The sequence below is a fragment of the Abramis brama genome, assembly GCF_963993115.1.
Source record: "Abramis brama genome assembly, chromosome: 12".
NCBI lineage: Eukaryota > Metazoa > Chordata > Actinopteri > Cypriniformes > Leuciscidae > Abramis > Abramis brama.
Genome location: NC_139974.1, coordinates 5,910,926 through 5,931,618, shown reverse-complemented (window position 1 = coordinate 5,931,618; position 20,693 = coordinate 5,910,926). Strand labels below are relative to the sequence as shown.

The following is a 20,693-nucleotide window of genomic DNA, read 5'->3' as shown; positions in this document are numbered from 1 at the left end:
TGTGCTTCAAGGCTGAACGTGTTGTGAGATGCTCTTCTGTAGACCTCAGTTGTAATGAGTTACTGTTGCCTTACTGTTGTATTATACATTGTACATGTGTTTACCGTACATTATTATTCTGCTGAATAGATAATTTTGTAAATGCATTACCAACAACAGAATTGCATTTATTAGATTAAGAAGTTTACAAGGCCTTTGATGTCAACAAGAACAATGTTCTGCTTTAAATGTTGAAAAACCTATTTATTTTTGCTATCCTAACTATTTAAGGTTAGTTAGATTAGCTTAGTTTTATCTTATTATTTGCATTTAGCATTATTTCCCCCATCTCAATTATGTGTTTCGCAACCTCTTCAGAAAGCACATGCAACATTACGTTATGTGGATTCAGGGTCAGAATACACACACATAGATCACATTTCACAATGCAACAAAGAAAGCTTGTTTAGCCCAAGAGCTCATTAGCTTTGCTACGACACACGTCCATTTAGCTCATCAGGACGAGTTTATCACAGAAATGCATTTCAAGGCCTGCTGGTGTTCGTTACATTGTAAAACGGGCTTGATGTGAACTGGCTCGCTGTACAGGAATGCAATCTTCCCGTGAGCTGCCAGCGATTCAGTTACTGCTATGGGACAGGAGCATTAGCTTATGCAACATATACGAATACCACAGCACTTGAACAGGCCATGCTAATCCATTAACACATCACAAGCCATTCCAGTTTACTAGCTTTCCCATTCTTTTCTTTCCTGAAATATCTGGCAACCACTGGTCTCAAATTTATAGATAGGCTACATGCATAAAACCAGACAAAAGTGGTTTGCTAGTCATAGCTGGCAATAAAACTGGTCAGTCAGGTTTGAAGGTTTTTTTTTAGAGGTTTTGGACACTTGTCAGCTGGTCGAGCTGGGAGATCAAATAACTGACCAGCTAAACCAGCAAAGCACATTTTCAGCAGGCAAAAGAGACCAAAAGCTGTACATCCTTATAAAAAGTATTTGAGCAGACTGAAACATAATTTAGAATTCAAGATCAATCATTCTAAAATGTTGATTTGCTGCTCAATTTCTTATTATTATCAATGCTGAAACAATATTTCTTGGTATATATGTAAACAATTTCCACAAAAATATGTAGCAGCACAACTGTTTTCAACATTGATAAAAATCAGAAATGTTTCTCGAGCATTAAATCATCATATTAGAATGATTTCTGAGGGATCATGTGACACTGAAGACTGGAGTAATGATGCTAAAAAAAAAAATCAGCTTTTCATTACAGGAATAAATTACATTTTAATATATATTCAGATAGAAAGCAGTTATTTTGAAATATTTCACAATATTACTGTAATTTTTACCGTATTTTTGATTAAATAAATGCAGCCATGGTGAGAATAAGAGATCTTTCAAAAACATTATTCCAAACCTTTGACTGAGTGCAAACACTTAATCATAAACTCACCCATTTTTTTTTTTTTTTTTTGAGTGAAAGGGATCATATTTTTTGTAAGTGCTAAATCACAAAGAACCACCTGGAAACCTCTGATCTTAAACTCAGGTCATCATGCTCAGATGAGAGAAACCCAGTAAGACCCTGTGGTTGCTGTGGTGTTGTGTAGGCTGGCTGTGCCCTCCACTGGCTGATCCGCCTTACTGATCCCACTGCCGGCCCAAGAGGATGATGGGACATGCCATAAATAAAGACCTTCTTATCTTAATCTTTGGCATCATTAGTCATCAGCCAATGTACAGTACATATTCATCAGCATTTCTGCGTTTTAATGCTTGAAGACTGCAGACCTGATCTGAAAATGAATTATGAATTTAAAAACGTTGCAGGACTCACCTGTGGTTTCATTCTTCAGAGGGAGTAGTTTGAATGGCACGGGTTGGGGTTAGACATCAAGTCCTGCCCCTTAACAAGATGGGGGGCTGGAAGGGTATAAAATGTATTTTGGTGCCCAGTCAAGCATAAGGAAGTCAAAAGCACGTTTGCTGGTTGCTTTATGTCTGCTGCACAGTTTCCCACATAAACCTGTGCTAAAGATGCTGTCACGGTAAGTCAATGGCATTTGATTTATAAGAACCGGTCTGACTCTTAAATTGACTTCATTGATTATAGTGGAACAATTGATAGCTAATTAGTAATATATAGCAGAGAGGAGCTGTGGATTTTTTTTATTAAGGTGCTTGTATGAGGACATTCATTCATTTGGCAGATGCTTTTATCTAAAGTGACTTTACATTCAAGGTATATGGATCAATTCTCGCATTCCCTTGGTATCAAACCCATGACCTCGGTGTTGCAAGCACCACAAAAGCATGTTTTATGTAGGATTTGTATTTAATAATTTTGTATTTCAATGACATTTGCATATGACTTATATCTGGTTATAGTTTAGAGTCTGTGCTATTTTGATGTTGGGAGTCTCATTAAGTGATATACTGTCCAATTACAGCTGTGCTTTCTGAATATTACAATACTTTAGCATAAAAATATGTATCTTGTTGTAAACTCAGTGCTAAGTATTGCTTTTAAGCCATACTTGTATTAAAAAAAAACACCCAAGCACTGAATTTACTTTCCAAGTTAAAATAATATTAAAAACATACATTTCTCAAGAGAATAGTTGGCCATTTTCACAGCTGTTATTGAGAATATGCATTGATAAATTGCATGATCTATACCCTAAACAGCTTCTAACTTAGTTTTGGGGGGTCATTGTGCTTCACGTTTGCTCATTCTGGACTCTTATCGTTTTGCTTTCACAGAAATCTTGTAATTGCTTCAGTGGCTGTTGTGTTTCTGGTGTCCACCATATCAACGGCTCCTGTTGAAGGTACGAGCTCTTCTCCCAGAGGGCTTCATTTAATGACACACTCTTGTGTTTAGCATACAGCGGCCACACGTATTTACACGATCTCTCCGGACAGATAAGGAGCCCGAGGAAAATGACTTTGAGGCTGAAGAGGGTGAAGAAGAACTGTCTGAGGAGGAAGATGGTAGGAGATGATGGTCTTTTAGATAGTAAAAGAATTAAAATGTCCCGAGGAGAGCTGATCGTACCACATCAGAAAGCTCATATTGTGGGCAATTTGATACGACATGATCCTGCAAAAGGACAAAATGAGAAGTTAATACTATAACGTTCATGATAAATAGTTTCTTGAATCGTTTTTTTAAATACGTTAAGCTTCATAAACCCAGTTTTTAACACCATTAAAGTGAGTAAAGCAACAGTTTCTAGGAGAAAATAAAAGAGCCTTTAACTGACAATAGATGAATGTGAATCCTAAACTCAGTGGACTCGTGTAATATTCTGATAACAGTCAGCAGATCTGTGAGGGATTCAGGACAGAAAGAGGAGAAGGGCAAAACAAAGGAGCGGTTGTTATAAACTGTATCGATTTTCCCTTTTCTTTACAGATGATGATGACTCCAAAGGTCAGCATATGAAGGGTGGGTGACAAGTTCACAACTTACCACCATTGTGCAAAACCTCAGTCATCTTTAATAATCACATAATGAGTCATAATTTGCTTTAAAAGTCAGTCTTTCTTAATGAGGCTGAGCTATGTACATTTGGGGTTCTGCCATAATCACATCAAAAATTACACTTACAAAAAAGTACAATGGTATTATTTCTTGTATAATGTGCTTTTGGACTAGTTGTCATACCTCGTTCATTATGATTTTAAAGTACCATGTTGTATAAATATGGTAATCATACAGTATCATTAAAGTAGTATCATGGTATATATTAAACTGGACATCATAGCATGGTAAAACCATGTAGTTGTTTTTTGGAAAGTATGCTATTCTTTGAACAACCTTGTGGTTTCATGTTAATACCATAGTATTACCAAAATATGTAATATTTACATAGTATTTACAAAGTTTTTCCATTGAATTTCATTGGAATACCATAGTATAACCATCTGATACAACCAAGGTACCACAGTACTTTTTGTAAGGTAATTAAGATACACTACCGTTTAAAAGTTTGGGGTCTGTAAGTTTTTTTTAAAGAGTCTCTTCTGCTCACCAAGGCTGCATTTATTTGATCAAAAAATACACTAAAAACAGTCATTTTGTGAAATATTATTACATATATTATTGCAAAGCTGAATTGTCAGCATCATTACTCCAGTCTTCAGTGTCACATGATCCTTCAGAAATCATTCTAATATGATGATTTGCCGCTCAAGAAACATTTCTGATTATTATCAATGTCGAAAATAGTAGCGAAACGTTTTCTTTGATGAATTCAAAGTTCAAAAGAACAGCATTTTATTTGAAACAGAAATCTTACAGACCCCAAATATTCCAGTAGTATAAATTACAAATGTGAATAAAGACTAAAAATTGACAAAGATTTGGAGGTTTTAGACGCAACAAAAAGAAACTAAAATCATATCTAAAATGCTCATAAAAGCCTATAAAAGCAACTTAAAATGTATATAACTGGTTTACACGAGATGCGCATGTAAAAAGAGAGTTTTTGTTCTTCCAGAGGGCCACCTGGCCGAAACTGATTGATTGACCTGTGAGAAATGATCTCTGGGAGTCTTAAGAATATGTTTCTTGTTCCTCTCCCTCTTTCCCAAAGGAGCCGGATCGCAGCAGGCCACTGCAGCACCCAAAGGCTTGGGTAAGGTGAAGCTAATCCTCTTTAGAGCTGGAGGCAGAGAACACTGAACCTCTCAGCACTGGAAAATAGTTCACTGGGTGCACCCTACTCAGAAAGCAAAGCCAATCGGTACTTAATCTGGTTTAGGGATCAGGTATGTGGAGATTTTGCCACAGTGGCTGAACGGCATTGCTCGATTTATTAATAAACGTGGAAAGATGAAACATCATCAGCCGCCTCAGGTGCACGGGCCTAGCGCAGTGAGAGGGCATGTTTGTGGGACTGATGTTTCGGGGCCTTGTTTAGACTGAAAGGCTGTTTTTCTCCAAGGTATGACTCCTGGCAGCGGCGTCGCGGGCGAATCCCCAAATGGTAAGGAAAGTCTACTCGATAACGCAAAAACAAGTTCTTTAAAACCTGTTCGGAGTGCATTAGCCTCTCATGGCCTCTGGTGAAAGGTGAATTTGTTGGAAGTTAAATGGCCACTTTTCAGGCCTCGCTTTTCTGTTCCTGAAGTCCAATACATCTTTTGACAAAAACCTTTGCTCTTGTTTCCCAGGTCAGAAACTCAATGGTGGCACTCAAACTGGCCAAGTCTGTAAGTGTGAACCTGATCTATCAGGGGCAAAACTTTCACACAAGTCCTACTTTAGAAGAGCAACACAGACTGACCCTGTGTAGAAAACACCCCAGCTTTATAAAAACACGCTTCGCTCATTACATTATGAAAACGCTATTTCTGGACATTCAATTTGTTTAAAAAAAGTTTTTTCTTGGTCATGTGAACGCACTTTATGGGAACATTTCAATTTGCAAACATTATGGGAATGTTACTTTTGAATGTTCTCTAAACATTTAAAAATCAGAAGAAAAAAAAAGTTCATTATGTATCATTAATCATGTTACTGGAAGAATGTTCGTTCGTAACTTTGAGAGAACCTTACCAGAACGTTAGCCAAAGTTCTGTATACCTTGTGGTACTATTGAGAGTATTCATTGTCCATATTTACTGTGGCATTTCCTCATGACCTCGTGTTGTTTTCTGAAGAAACTGTTTTGTTTTTATCCATTGAATGTGCTAAAAATGACAGTAAGGTTGATACTTTGATATAACTTTGATATCTTCTCTTCCATGTCCAATAAGAAAGTAAAAGTGTTTTTGTCATTCCAGCATCAAGCAGCACATCAGCAGCTTCAGATGGAGCAAACGGTAACCAGCATCACTCAGAATAATAATGTTTTGTTGTTCATTTAACTGCTTGTCATTGGATTACTGAAGCCTTTTTCAGACGGACGACAGTGTTTTATTACTGTAGAAAGAATGGCCTCTCAGTAATGCGTCTGTGTGGGTTACAGGAAGTAACGGTAGAGACGGTTACTCTCGCCCGCCTGGATCAAGTTCTCATGGTACGGTATTCGCCTGCGGTAAACATGCTTTCCTTTGTTTTTACCCTGACAAGTTTTCCTAATCACCGTATTTATTTCACTTACAGGTGCAAGTTACGATGGACAAGAGGGGTCCAAATCAGAGATAGTTCCTTCAGGTACCCGATCACTGATTTTGACCTGAAAAACAAACATATAGCAAGTAAAATTACACATTCTTATGGTATTGCATAAAAACGAACAATACTTTAATACTAAATGCCATATTATGCACTATATTCAATACAAATATTACATTTTATATAATAAAAGTGTTTATAATATAATTACACATATAATTAATATACACTACTGCTCAAAAGTTTGAGGTCAAGATATTTATGTATTTAAAAGAAGACTTTTATGCTCATCAAGGCTCCAAAATACAGTAAAATCAGAAATATTGCGAAATATTATTGTTACTGTTTTCTATGTGAATATATAGTGAAATGTAATTTATTCCTGTGATCAAAGCTGAATTTTCAGCATCATTACTCCAGTCTTCAGTGTCACATGATCCTTCAGAAATCATTCTAATATGATGATTTGATGCTCAAGAAACATTTCCGATTATCAATGTTGAAAACAGTCGTGCTGCTTCATATTTTTGTGGAAACTAATCAATGAGTAGAAAGTTCAAAAGAACACAGTTTATTTGAAATCTTTTGTAACATTATCAATGTCTTTACTGTCACTTTTGTCAAAATAAAAAATGCCTTTCTAGATAAAAGTATTAATTTCTTTAAAAAATAATTAAAATCGTACTGACCTCAAGCTTTTGAGCAGTAGTGTGTAACATGACGAGTAACCAGGGAACCTGTTCTCAGGTGTAGGAGCTGGAGGAACGGGTGCTAATGGAGGTTCAGGATCAAAAGTCCCTGGTAATTACATTCAGAAACCTTTAAATGATTGTTCAAAATAAGATATTTCAAAGAATTTAGAAACTTACTAATACATTGAATGCGTTTCAGGCACAGACGGGGGAGTCCATTCAGTGTCCATTTCTGTTGGTAAGAGATCGATCTGTTTATATTGGCAATCAGGGTTTATATTATATTTTATCATTTGTTTATATTATGCACACCAAGTCACAATATATCCAAAGGCCTAATAATATTGGATTATTCTCTAAAACTTTACTTGAAGCCTTCATGTATAATGCATTATGTAAATATTTTTAATGCATTAATTATGCCTTGCATAATTGTGTGATCTCATGAATTGTAACCACAAAGTGAAATTCATTAAAACACATGAGAATCAACCAATTTCAGATGTAGCAAGGAATCTGCAGATATTATAACGCATTTTCATTTTGGTTACATTTATATAATGCATTATAATGTATTATAAATACCTTTATAATGCATTATACATAGAGTCTGCAAGAAATGTTCTGAATATTCTAGTGCATGAAAAAGTGGGGGTTAATCTTTTTAAAAAAGTGGGGGTTAATCGCACCACATAATGTGATATCTTTGTCAATCTCACAGTGCCATCAGGTCAAGGGTCATCAGGCCACATAGCAGCAGGTCATGGGTCAACAATGTCATCCAGCCACACGTTTGACCGACCATCAGCAGGGCAGACGTCAGGTGGTGTGGGTGTCGTTTCCTCCGAGGTCCAATCACAGCCTGAAGGTATTTAAATCAAAACCATCAAATGTAAGACTTACATGGTGACCTCCTCATGAAAGAGCACATGTTATGCTTTTTTACATTTTCAACCTTCTCAGTGTCACTGTTTCTAAACTCCCTGAAACGCCTCCATTCTTGAGTTTTCTTCCGGGAACGAACACATCACAATATTCCTCATTTAAATAATTCCCACCCATGACATACGCAAAATAAAGGTGCGGGGCCTGATTGAGATAGTTAGTAGTGTGTTCACAGTTATGATAAGGGGCGGGGCATTTACCAAACACGCTCAAAGCGTTTGACCAATCACAACACACTGATCCAGCCGACCAATCAGAGCACATTGTGCTTTTCAGAAGGAGGGGCTTCATAGAGACAGGAACTAAACAGAGCGTTACTGACAGACTGGGAAGAGAGGAGCTGCAATAATGTACAATGTATAAAAAATAATAATTATAATTCAAGCATGAAAACTTTAAAAACTTTGTAAAAGGGCATAATATGGCCTCTTTAAAATGATATAAGCAAAAGTTATAATAATGCTCTGTTCATGTGTTCAGGGTCAGAGGGATTCTCTCCACAATATGAAAATGGTATGTGTATAACAGGATCTCTCTACTGTACATCATGGAGGTCATTTCTTAATTCTTAAATGCTGTACACACTTATACGAGAACAGATCTTGTCTTCTTGCATCAGGGGAAACGGCTCATGACGGATCTCAAATCGAGTCTCCAGGTGAAAAACGTCACAGTTTTACATACACCGCTTACCTGAGGAAAACAAATGTTTTCTGGTAAATGATAACTGATGTCATACTGTATCCTTTTTGTCTTGTAAATTCAGAAATCCCAGAGATAGAATCTAACGGTGAGTATTATTGTGTGTTATAATAATACACAATATTGTGCACCATATTAAACAGAATGAGCGATTTAGTCACGTTAATCGGGTTCCTCTCACAGGTAATGGGCACAAACAGCTCCTGAATGGAGGAGAAACAGGATTCACAGGTGAGGAAACAATGCTCTTTATGGACTGACATTACATACAACATGAAACAGATAATAAAAATAGCAATATCTTTGCTGTTTTTGATGCAGGTTTGGATCATTTCATGCCAGGCACAACTCAGATTCAAGGAACAGGTATAAAAAACATGATTTAAAACCTGAACATGGAAGGACCATTAATTCCCAAGATACTTACACTGTTTTCAGTTGTGATTTTAGTCCTCACATGTGCATCTTTTGTTTTGTGTACATCTCAGGTGGTTTTGATTCATTTGGCACAAGCCCCCATCTGGAAATTACAGGTAAACATCAGTTCAACTCTTCAGGCCTACAAAAATAAATTTTATTTTGTCACTTACCGAGTTGAATCTATCAGTCAGTCAATAATGTGAGCATCAGAACAAACTGAATATAGCAGAAACTTTTCATTGCAGGCATAATAGACCAATCAAGCCATGACTTCCTTGTTGGCTTAATGGGTGAGCATTCCTTCATTCTGATTAATTAGTGGAGGGAATATTGAATGCTGTTTCTCAGTTTGGACTCAGAATGTCTCCCTCTACAGGTGGAATAGGAGAGAGCTTTGGTCCAGACACCCAAACAGACGGTCTAGGTACGCTTTTAGACCTCTTAGACACTCCTCCAGACGTTCCGCCCACATGCCTAGTAACTGACGCTGTCTCAACAGATCACATGGGACTCGCATTTCAGGTGGATTCGGCAGGTAAGCGTCCACTTCACGTTGTCCATTTTTTATAACCAGAGAGGCTTGATGTTTATGGCTTTTGGGCTGCGGACACCAGAATTGCTTTCTGCTGATCTCATTGGCCTTGTAATAAACAGGACGTCCCGCACTAGTTAAATTTACATGATTTACATTTATGCCCATGCTGTGAAACGGCTCACATACGGCGCTGAGAGCCTTCCTCCAATCCGTCCAGCCGTCACGCTGTACTAATTATGGGCTGCACTGACAGAATAAACCAGCCAGTTTCTGTGTTCTACCTAATAATTTACTGAAAGATGACTGGTGTGAATCAAAGCTGTCTTTTCTCTCTCACTCGCTCTCCGTTCCAGCCGCTGGCCTGAGTCCAGGGCACCCGTCCAGTGGCGGCCCGGTTCTAGACGCTCCTCCAGGTAATGGCTGCTGGCTGCCGCTCTGGCCTCCTTTAGGTCCTGTAAATTCAGAGTGCTTTTACCCCAGTAGCCATGGGATTATCCCAGCACACGTCTAATAAACTCTGTCAGACTCACAGTCTTGACACGGGCTCCAAAGGGGGTGTAATGACAACTTTCAGAGACGTTTTTAGTGTCACGAGAGGTCACTGGGGTTTCATGCATCTGTATGGATTACACAGACTGATCACTGAAATCATAACTCAACTTACTGAATGAGTGTAGGAGAGTAGACAGACAGACAGACAGACAGACAGACAGACAGACAGACAGACAGACAGACAGATAGACAGATAGATAGATAGATAGATAGAGAGGTATAGATAAGATAGATAGATAGATAGATAGATAGATAGATAGATAGATAGATAGATAGATAGATAGATAGATTGAGAGGTATAGATAGATAGATAGATAGATAGATAAGATAGATAGATAGATAGATAGATAGATAGATAGATAGATAGATAGATAGAAAGGCAGACAGACAGATGATAGAACACTAGATAGATAGATATATTGAGAGGTATAGATAGATAGATAGATAGATAGATATTGAGAGGTATAGATAGATAGATTGAGGTATAGATAGATAGATAGATAGATAGATAGAGAGGTATAGATAGATAGATAGATAGATAGATAGATAAAAAATCTATTTATAAAAAATGCTATAAAATCATTAAACCAAATAGTGTGAATAAAAGAAAAATCATCTTTAAATAGTCACGTCAACATGTCTAGTAAAGCAATAATTTACCTTGTTAACCGTCTCTTGTTGTGTATATCAGATTATGTCTCTGCTGACAATGGGAATGGTGATTATACCCACTCAATCAGTAAGTGAAGTATTTGTCTGTTTACTAGCATTAGATTCATAGTGTGTTAACAGACAGGGCCGTGGCTGGGGTATCTGTGGTATATCCGGGGTATCTGTGGTATATCCGGGGTATCTGGGGTATATCCGGGGTATCTGGGTTATATCCGGGGTATCTGGGGTATATCCGGGGTATCTGGGGTATATCCGGGGTATCTGGGGTATATCCGGGGTATCTGGGGTATATCTGGGGTATATCCGGGCCCCAGTGCAGGTCAATATGTGGTTAAATAATCACTTGTGTCTTCAGGCACGTCTGATAATGGAGCCCAATCAAAATCACCGGCCGACACAACAGGTAAACTGATGTTGAACAACAATCCTGCATGGTCTGGTGAAGAGCGACTTGAAACACTAAAACAGAAACCCCCGGTTTCACAGACGAGGTTTAAGCCTAGTCCCAGACTTAAATGCAAGTTTGAGCTGTTTTAACTGAAAGCAACTTGCACTGATATATCTTAAAATATGTCAGTGCTATTGTTTTGTCTCGAGATGCACACCAGTAATGTTTCTTTCTAAGGCACATTTATAAAAGCGACTTAAATCTCCTAATTAAACTTAAGGCCTAATCCTGGCTGAATCTAAGCCCTGTCTGTGGAACCAGGCCAAAGTGTGTTGAATCTAAAACCAGACTGATTTTTACAGATTCATCAGTTGTCTTTGACACGATGTCACATCTGGGTCATTCCTTCACAGACTATTCAGGTACGACACCTATTTTGCTAACACTTTACACTAAGGTCTTTATGCATTAACTAACATAATTTAAACAAACTATGAGCAATATATTGCATTTATTAATCTTTGTCAATGTTAGTTAACAAAAATGCAATAGTTCATGTTAGTAGAGCAAGAACTAATTTTAACAGATACAACTTTGATTTAAAAAATGTATTAGCAAATGTTGAAAACTTAAACTAGCAATGAAAAATACTTCCACAGCATTTATTAATCTTATTAATATTAACTAAAGTAGGTAACTAATGTTAATAAAAGGAACCTTATTGTAAAGTGTATTTTCAATATAGACATGAGACATGATGTTCCTCTGTGGTCTTGTTCTCCTCAGAAGGTGGGGCCGATAATAATGGTGCAGATTCACCCGATACGAACGGTAAGCTCGAGTCAACATGTCAACTCACCTTTCCTTTCTGGAAAATGAATGCTACTTTTGCATGGTTTCTAGCTGGTCCAAGCTGGTTGAGATGGTTGACATTGACAACCTGGTTTGTCCAGCAGGGATATGATCATACGACATTATTTTGACACATCGTTTATTTCTGCATTACAGGAAACGGAAACGGTCGGCACAAACCTATAGACATACAGAAAGGTACGTTCATATCTCTATAAAAGCATTTAAAACATCTAAAAGAGAGAGAACTGCAGTGTGTGTCTGGATTCGTTCACAGGTGACCCTCCAGCCGTTCATCTCGACGTCAGTATGTGTCTAGCAATAAAACACACAACTAATCAATCAACACACAATCACAACATCATGTTATTGACAGAGTAATATCCTGGAATCAATGTGAATCTTTCCCGACAGGCGGAACAGGCCATCATGAGGCTGCGACGGAGATGCATCACACAGCTGGTACTATATCAGCCGGCTCCATGACATCACTGAAACTCTATTGATTTGTTAGCCATAATTCAATTTTTATGCGTCTTCTCTTGGCTAGTCGGTCTATAACCAGTGGGGTTGCATGGGTTTACCAAATGCCTGTGCGCTCAACACGGAAAATATTTCTCACGGCAGGTTTAAAGCCGCCAGAAAATCCCAATCAAAGATTTGTGGCTTTTGGTGCACGTCTGTAACCCTAACAATATCAATATCTATATGCTAGTTAAATATTAAAGTTGACGAAATTATTTAAAATGTAAGAATCATGGATCATTTGATGTAACTAAAGCTATTTAAAAAAGGACATGCTTTTTGATATGTTGATTGCAAAACTATGCTACAACACTTTATGGTGTCTTTAATGTAGCCAATATTTAATATAACTAATTTTGTAACAAACTATTTCATCCATACACAACTGTTAATGAACAAATTAAGTCAAAACCCTACAGGCAAAACCATTGTTTTTTTCATGCACTGGTCAATATTAAGATTTTGCTAAAAATGACATGTCCTTTTTATTTATTTATTAATATTTTATTACACCTAAAATATGGTGATTTTTTAAGGCTGTTGACAATATTTTCTAATTTATGAAGGGATAAAAAGAGAGATTCTCTGTAAAAATCTTTAACTCTTATGTCAAAAAAAATGAAACAAGAATTTTAAAACTTGCTTTATCCAATGTTCATATTTCTGTTCTAGAAATGGATGTAAATGAGTGCATAGACTACTTAATTAGATAAAGCCTCATTAATTATTTGTTTTAATTGTCCTAACTGGGGAAGTGTGGTATCAGTTAAAATGTTCTCCATACTAACCTGTGGCGTTTTCGCTAAAATGAATTGTTCCAAAACCTAGTGGGTTGTTCCAAAAAGTAGGCAGTATTATTTTATGGTTTTACTAAAATTATTATCTAAGGTGTTTGTAGAGAAGAGATTAATAAAACCCATCCAAAATGGTGAAATTGACATAAAGATATGTTTAACATAAATTATACCATAAATACCATACAAAGTTTATTACAATGAATACTTAAAGTTATTTATAAAATAGTTTAATCTAATCAAAACAGACAAATATTTAAGCGTTTTTATACTAATTAGGCTTGTGTCATTAGCTTAGCATCATGCTAACACCAAACTCATAACATTGTGAGTTGAGTGTTTCTAGTCAGCAGCGGTTGATCTAGACAGCAATGCAGCTCTCTAAGTTTTGAAGCAGAGCTAATAAGTAATAATAACTTACTTGTCTGTACAGGAGACCAGCATGCCGTCAGCTCACATCCAGATGCAGGTCAGTGGCATCACATCAATCACCTTTGCGCAAATATTAATCTAGTTAGCATCTTTAGAAATGCTATTTTTCTTATTTTCAGTTGGCGCACTTGATCTAGTTGATCACACCCTCAGCCCTTACGCTGACACGACTGGTAAGAAAACATCCTTATTAATATGTTTATAGGTTAAATCATAAAATTGATTTCTTCATTTTAATGCATCTCTCTTTTTACTTCTTTGCTTTTTATTATTTTTCATTTTTTATTGTATTTCTTATGCATCTACAGTGATTGTTATGAAAGCCCATCAGACGAAAAAAAAAAAAAAATCATGCCTTTTTAGATCATAATAAAAAGGCGAAATTATGACATTAAAATTGAAAAAAATATATGTAAAAAAAGATTTGTACAAATTATGACAGATCTTATGATATTAAAAAGTCAAAATTATGACAAATCGAAATAATGACATACTTATGAGATTAAAAAGTCAAAATGATGACATACTAAGTTATAATTTTGACATAGCCTACTAAAACGAAATTATGAAATACTAAATTATGATTATGGGAAAGCCAATAATATGAGAAAAGGTCAAAATTATGAGATAAGAAGTCAAATTTATGACATACTAAGTCAATTATTACTGTCATATGAGATTAAAGTTGAAATTATGATATAAGAAGTTATGACTAATAATAATGACGACTTTATAAGTCAGAATTTCAACTTTTTAATTCAAATTTGTCTTCCACAGATTGTTGTATGATTCTTTTTATAGTATTTTTATGTAAAGCACTTTAAATTTTCATTGTGTATGAAATATGCTATATAAATAAACTTTGTTTCGCCCTCTCAAAGGACTTGAAGGTGTCACCGGTGGAAGTGCGCAGACGGATATGGCAGGTATTATCTTTAAAATTTAACCAAACATATTGAATAAATCCACCATGAGTGATTGTAAAAGCAGCATTGGTGTGTAATAACGGAGCTGTCGCTGTGATCAGGTGTGGCGGGTGATCCGGTGACTGAAGGACAGGCTCAAACAGACGTGACAGGTGAGTAAACAACATGCAAATGAGTACTTTAAGTAGTAAATATTTACAACATGCTATTTCCTGTTATTCAGGGCAGGGACACCTAGCTGTGACTGACGGCATGCTGAATTACACAGGTAACCACGTTTCCTCAGCTCATCCAGACACATGTCAGTCTATCAGGGCAGGGTTTCATGTGTAGTGTGTGTTTCTGAAAAGCAGATTCTGTTCATGCAACTGGGACTGGATTCACAGGTGAGTTACCTTTAGTTTAACACACACACACACACACAACAAGGGGGTAACTTCACTGTTTTTGAAGTATTAAACTTTCAGTTTCATTTTAAGTTGAGTGAGACACTGCACAGACGCAGGTAATTCACACGCACATCTTTCTCCCTCTTTCTCTCTGGATTTTTAATTCAGATGATGCTGTAATTCTTTCAAATACATTTAATCTTTCTGCACTAGCTACTTTTATCGATGCGTCTGATTCAAAGCAGGCAGAATGCTAGATCTGACGAGCCGCAACTGACTGTCAAATATTGCACTGCAAACAATCAATAACAGTTTTAACTTGTCAATGCTGGTAAATGACCATGGTATAAGCGGGATAATCCACGGCTAACTGTGAATTAAACGATTTGAATGCACTCCGCATCAGGTGTTTCTGTGTCTTCACGTTGTACATTAAAATCGTTTAATGCACTTACATACAGTATAAGGGTATGTTAAATAGTGTAAATGTAATAATGAGCTTCATTAACAATCTCTGTATGATTCCTCTGGCATATCAATGTTCTTGTCAAACTTTCAGATGCCTCAGAGACACATAGTAGCATGGTTCAGACAGACTTACCAGGTAAATTACGTTTGAAAACATCTGTCTCATCAGGTGGACTGACTATCCAGGTAAGCTGCCCTTATAAAAAATATACCATGGTAAACATAGTTTCTGCAGAGAATGACAGAAAGACACCGAAGGCCAGTTTGAAGGGAATTCTGTGTGATTTTGCAGTACAATAACAATGGGATTTTGGTGGAAACTATGATTACCATGGTCAGTTTTTTGCAAGGGTTCGCTTACAAAGCAGAAATTGTTTTAAAACATTATTAAAAAATCAAAATGAACCAAACCTTTCTTAAACTCAACTCCAGTCACAGGGGATCCATTCACAGGGGTTTCCTCACAGACAGACGCCATGGGCACAGGTGAGTGACACACAACTACAACACAAACTACAAGGAAAAACTTTTTTTTCAGCTGAACCTCAAGGGACTCTTGGGAGTCCAAAGAAGTTTATAACATATCTGCAAATTGCATATTATACACAATCATAACATTAATATTTGTGATCAACAAGGGTGCATTAAATCAGTGCATTACATTTTATAATGTTACAACGGATTTGTATTTCAAATTAATGCTGTTCTTTTGAACTTTCTATTCATAAAAGAAACCTGAAAAAATGTTTCCACAAAATGTTTTCAAGAATGATAACAATAAGAACCATTATTAATAATTGAGAACCAATAATAATCAAGCGGCAAATCATCACATTAAAATGATTTCTGAAGGATCATGTGACACTGAAGACTGGAGTAATGATGCTGAAAATTCAGCTTTGATCACAGGAATAAATTACATTTTGAAATATAGTGAAGTAGAAAATTATTTTAAAATGTAATATTTCACAAGATTTCTGTTTTTACTGTATTGTTGATATATATATATATATATATGTATATATACTGACTATCCAGGTAGGCTGCCCTTATGAAAATATACCAAAATATACCATGGTAAACATAGTATATACCATAAACATATTTATATGATAAATTATAAATGATTAAATTATATATATATTTTGTATAAATTAGGTTTATTTTAATATTTATTGTTTGCTTGGATTAATTACTGAACTGCGATAAAATATCTAGCCCCACAAAATAGATTCTTCATGTCAAATGTGTTTTTAAATCACACTACATCTCTAAACCTGCTTTACCTGCTAAACTGCATGTTAACAGGGTGAATTCATCAAATCAGTTGTTTTGATCTGAGCATCTCCAAATGTCACATGGTTTGTTCTCCTCTAACAGGCCAACCTGGTGCTACGGAACAGACACAGCCAGCTGGTAAGCTTCAATGGAGTTCACCTCAGTCACATGAATTATGATTCTGATGATAATCCGTATCTTGCTTTCACCTCCACCGCCATGCCAAAACTGTCATGGAAACTTATCATCCATAACCTTGTGAATAAATTCATGTCTGATGGAGATGCTGTGATGGTGAACAGATGCTCAACAGCTCTTCTCTTTTCTCTGTTTTGCTTGTTCTGTCCAGTATCAGCAGGTGAACAGTACCACACATCTGGTCAGGGTCCTGAAGGTGGGTCTGAAACTCTCCACACACACCGTTTCATGCTGAAATATCAATGCACTTTGCATATTCAGCAGAAGCATAATAAAACAAATGGTCCAAATCATCTCAGAAATATTATGTTTGAACCTTCATCATAAACGATACAGATGTTTGTCAATAAGGAATTATTTTAAGGTACACTACTGTTCAAAAGTTTGGGCTCAGTAAAATGTTCTTATTTAGCAAGGATGCATAAAATTGATCAAAATTAACATTAAATGTATTTTTTTTAAGGTTTCTAAAAGAAATGCCAGTTTCCACAAAATAGCACATATGCTATTTTATATATAGTATACTATTACACACTAATAGGATGCAAACCACTCTCTGTGCAATTTTTGTGCCAATAATATACGCAAGAGTAGGTTTACAGAGTATTTGCACAGATATCCGTTGTCCTCGTGTTTCATGAAAGACGCTCAATGAGTTTGGACACCACACCAAAAGCTTAAAGGGATAGTTCACCCAAAAATGAAGATTCTGTCATTAAATACTCACCCTCATGTCGTTCCAAACCCATACGATTTTCATCTTTAAAACACAACTGAATATATTTAAATGAAATCTGAGAGATTTCTGTCCCATTGCTACGCTACCAGTTTTACACTTCAAAAAGTTCATAAAGAGGATGTAAAACTAATCCATATGAAGTCCAAATTTTCTGAGGAGACACGATCGCTTTATATGATGAACAGAATGATCCACTGATCAGCGAACATAAACAGAAGCTCAATTGAACCTGTTTGAGAAGTGAGAACAAACCTCATTGGTTCTTGCTGAAGCTCAAACGTGCTGCGTAACACGAGAATGAACCTCATTGGTTCTTGCTGAAGCTCAAACGTGCTGCGTAACACGAGAATGAACCTCATTGGTTCTTGCTGAAGCTCAAACGTGCTGCGTAACACGAGAATGAACCTCATTGGTTCTTGCTGAAGCTCAAACGTGCTGCGTAACACGAGAATGAACCTCATTGGTTCTTGCTGAAGCTCAAACGTGCTGCGTAACACGAGAATGAATCTCATTGGTTCTTGCTGAAGCTCAAACGTGCTGCGTAACACGAGAATGAACCTCACTGGTTCTTGCTGAAGCTCAAACGTGCTGCGTAACACGAGAATGAACCTCACTGGTTCTTGCTGAAGCTCAAACGTGCTGCGTAACACGAGAATGAATCTCATTGGTTCTTGCTGAAGCTCAAACGTGCTGCGTAACACGAGAATGAACCTCATTGGTTCTTGCTGAAGCTCAAACGTGCTGCGTAACACGAGAATGAACCTCATTGGTTCTTGCTGAAGCTCAAACGTGCTGCGTAACACGAGAATAAATCTCATTGGTTCTTGCTGAAGCTCAAACGTGCTGCGTAACACGAGAATGAACCTCATTGGTTCTTGCTGAAGCTCAAACGTGCTGCGTAACACGAGAATGAACCTCATTGGTTCTTGCTGAAGCTCAAACGTGCTGCGTAACACGAGAATAAATCTCATTGGTTCTTGCTGAAGCTCAAACGTGCTGCGTAACACGAGAATGAACCTCATTGGTTCTTGCTGAAGCTCAAACGTGCTGCGTAACACGAGAATGAACCTCATTGGTTCTTGCTGAAGCTCAAACGTGCTGCGTAACACGAGAATGAACCTCATTGGTTCTTGCTGAAGCTCAAACGTGCTGCGTAACACGAGAATAAATCTCATTGGTTCTTGCTGAAGCTCAAACGTGCTGCGTAACACGAGAATGAATCTCATTGGTTCTTGCTGAAGCTCAAACGTGCTGCATAACACGAGAATGAACCTCATTGGTTCTCACACGTCAAGCGAACATGCTTGAGCTTCTGTTTATCATAAATGATGTGTGAGTTGATGAATGTTTATATGTGAATAAAAGCCTAAATTCAATCTGTTCATCATATAAAACGGTCGAGTCTTGACAGAAAATTTTGACTAAACTGCTCGATTAATATGGATTCGTTTTACGATCTCTTTATGAAGTTTTTGAAGCGTCAAACTGGTAGTTGCGTAGCTGTCAATAGCTAAGTTTCCATCCACTTGTCAATCGAATTATCTGAAGTTCGGTAAAACTCATGCGAATAAAGCTGGTGAAAGTGTTTCCATCCAACGGCTTTAAAGCGAATAAAAACCTGTGTGTAATGACGTCACATGCTGTTTTGCGATCAAATTGGTATATCGAATTGATTTGAGACATTTTAAGGTGTTTCCATTCATTTTCGCACTGAATCGCACAACATTCAAGCAAACATTTGCGAACAAAGTTTTGCTAGACAAAATGGATCGGGCCATCTACCAACAAATGATCAATATTGCACAAGTTGTAATAGTGCTTATGTGCCAGCTGATAGCAACATATCAAGCTATAATAAGAAATCAACGAGTTGCGGGTTGCAACCATAAAATGACCTAAAACTTAATTGCAATTCATTATTTATTCGGCAAATAACGTTTCCATCAGCGTTTATCGCATAAGCTGTATATCGATCAAGATAAAATCCAATGAGACCGAAATGAAATTCATGAAATTCAATCGAATTTTACTGTTTCCATAAGGCATTTTTCATTCGATATCACTTAATTTGGATAAAAAAGTGTGGATGGAAACATAGCTAATGACAGAAATCTCTCAGATTTCATCAAAACAATCTTCATTTGTGTTCTGAAGATGAACGAAAGTCTTGCGGGTTTGTAACGACATGAGGGTGAGTAATTAATGACAGAATTTTCATTTTCGGATGAATTGTCCCTTTAAATCAAAAGCTGCACAATTTTCAGCCAGTAAATGACAGTCCTGCTAGCTTGACCTCTGACCTCTGAACTGATCTCTGCACTTTCTGAAAGGTGCAGAAAATGTGGAACTGGAAGATACCTGCTGACTTCCACATGAAGCCGCGAGTGAGGTTTCTGCGCTACAGATTTCAGTGTACGGACCAGTACGCCTGGCAGAGGAACCGTGAACCCGCCCGCTAGACTTTAGCTCTCCTTTGTGTGTGTGTCCGTTTGTTTTATTTTTGACTATTTAAACATTCAGAGGATACTGTAACTTAACTTTTTATTGTGCCTGTTTATAAAAGTGCCCTGTAAGTATTTTATTCATTGGTGTGCAGAAACAAAAATCAAACTTTGAACGAGAAGTCACGATTTAAAACGTATTTTCAGATTAAATGCGCAGTGTAAATTTAATGAAAGTTTTCCCCCCTATAATGTCGCTACTGTATTTTCTTGCCTAGATGTTTGAGCACTATTCTTTACGAATGTCACAAATTGTATATTGCTGAATGTATGTCATTTGAAGATAATCTTTACATTAAATTGAACATCTATTTTGAACATCAAATTCAAATATTTGTCATTTTACCTGAGAAACGCACAACGTTATGAAGAACTCCACGAACATACCAGTTTGAAACAGCTGGTGGTGGTCTACCAAACAAACCAATCCAAACCAGGTTATCCAAGGTGGTCTACCAGGTCCAGCAGATGAAAGCCGATCTAGATCAGCTAATACCAACTAGAAACCATGAAAAACCAGCTCCAATCAATAGCTGGTTTTAG

At 36.9% G+C, this 20,693-nt stretch overlaps 1 protein-coding gene across 1 annotated transcript; it reads left to right on the top strand.

Moving 5' to 3' along the window:
- The first annotated feature begins 1,997 nt into the window (after positions 1–1,997).
- LOC311093807 (uncharacterized protein) lies at positions 1,998–20,467 on the top strand. Its single transcript, XM_084131400.1, has 41 exons — positions 1,998–2,063; positions 2,779–2,846; positions 2,941–3,009; positions 3,434–3,466; positions 4,617–4,658; positions 4,968–5,009; positions 5,197–5,235; positions 5,809–5,847; positions 5,994–6,044; positions 6,131–6,181; positions 6,890–6,943; positions 7,034–7,072; positions 7,556–7,702; positions 8,260–8,292; positions 8,399–8,437; positions 8,546–8,569; positions 8,665–8,712; positions 8,803–8,847; positions 8,970–9,014; positions 9,147–9,191; positions 9,278–9,325; positions 9,401–9,436; positions 9,790–9,849; positions 10,680–10,727; positions 11,016–11,063; positions 11,411–11,470; positions 11,835–11,879; positions 12,057–12,098; positions 12,178–12,207; positions 12,315–12,362; positions 13,653–13,688; positions 13,771–13,824; positions 14,533–14,577; positions 14,679–14,729; positions 14,801–14,845; positions 14,931–14,963; positions 15,526–15,570; positions 15,867–15,920; positions 16,815–16,850; positions 17,062–17,106; positions 19,980–20,467. The coding sequence occupies exons 1-41, from the start codon at positions 2,053–2,055 to the stop codon at positions 20,012–20,014; spliced, it is 1,908 nt and encodes a 635-aa protein (XP_083987526.1). The 5' UTR covers positions 1,998–2,052; the 3' UTR covers positions 20,015–20,467.
- The last annotated feature ends 226 nt before the right edge of the window (positions 20,468–20,693 follow it).

Bases quoted from the DNA above. Each gene is read 5' to 3' on its own strand.
- LOC311093807 (XM_084131400.1), top strand. The intron at 2,847-2,940 runs GTACGAGCTCTT...CTCTCCGGACAG, and splicing joins ATCAACGGCTCCTGTTGAAG to ATAAGGAGCCCGAGGAAAAT. The intron at 5,010-5,196 runs GTAAGGAAAGTC...CTTGTTTCCCAG, and splicing joins CGCGGGCGAATCCCCAAATG to GTCAGAAACTCAATGGTGGC.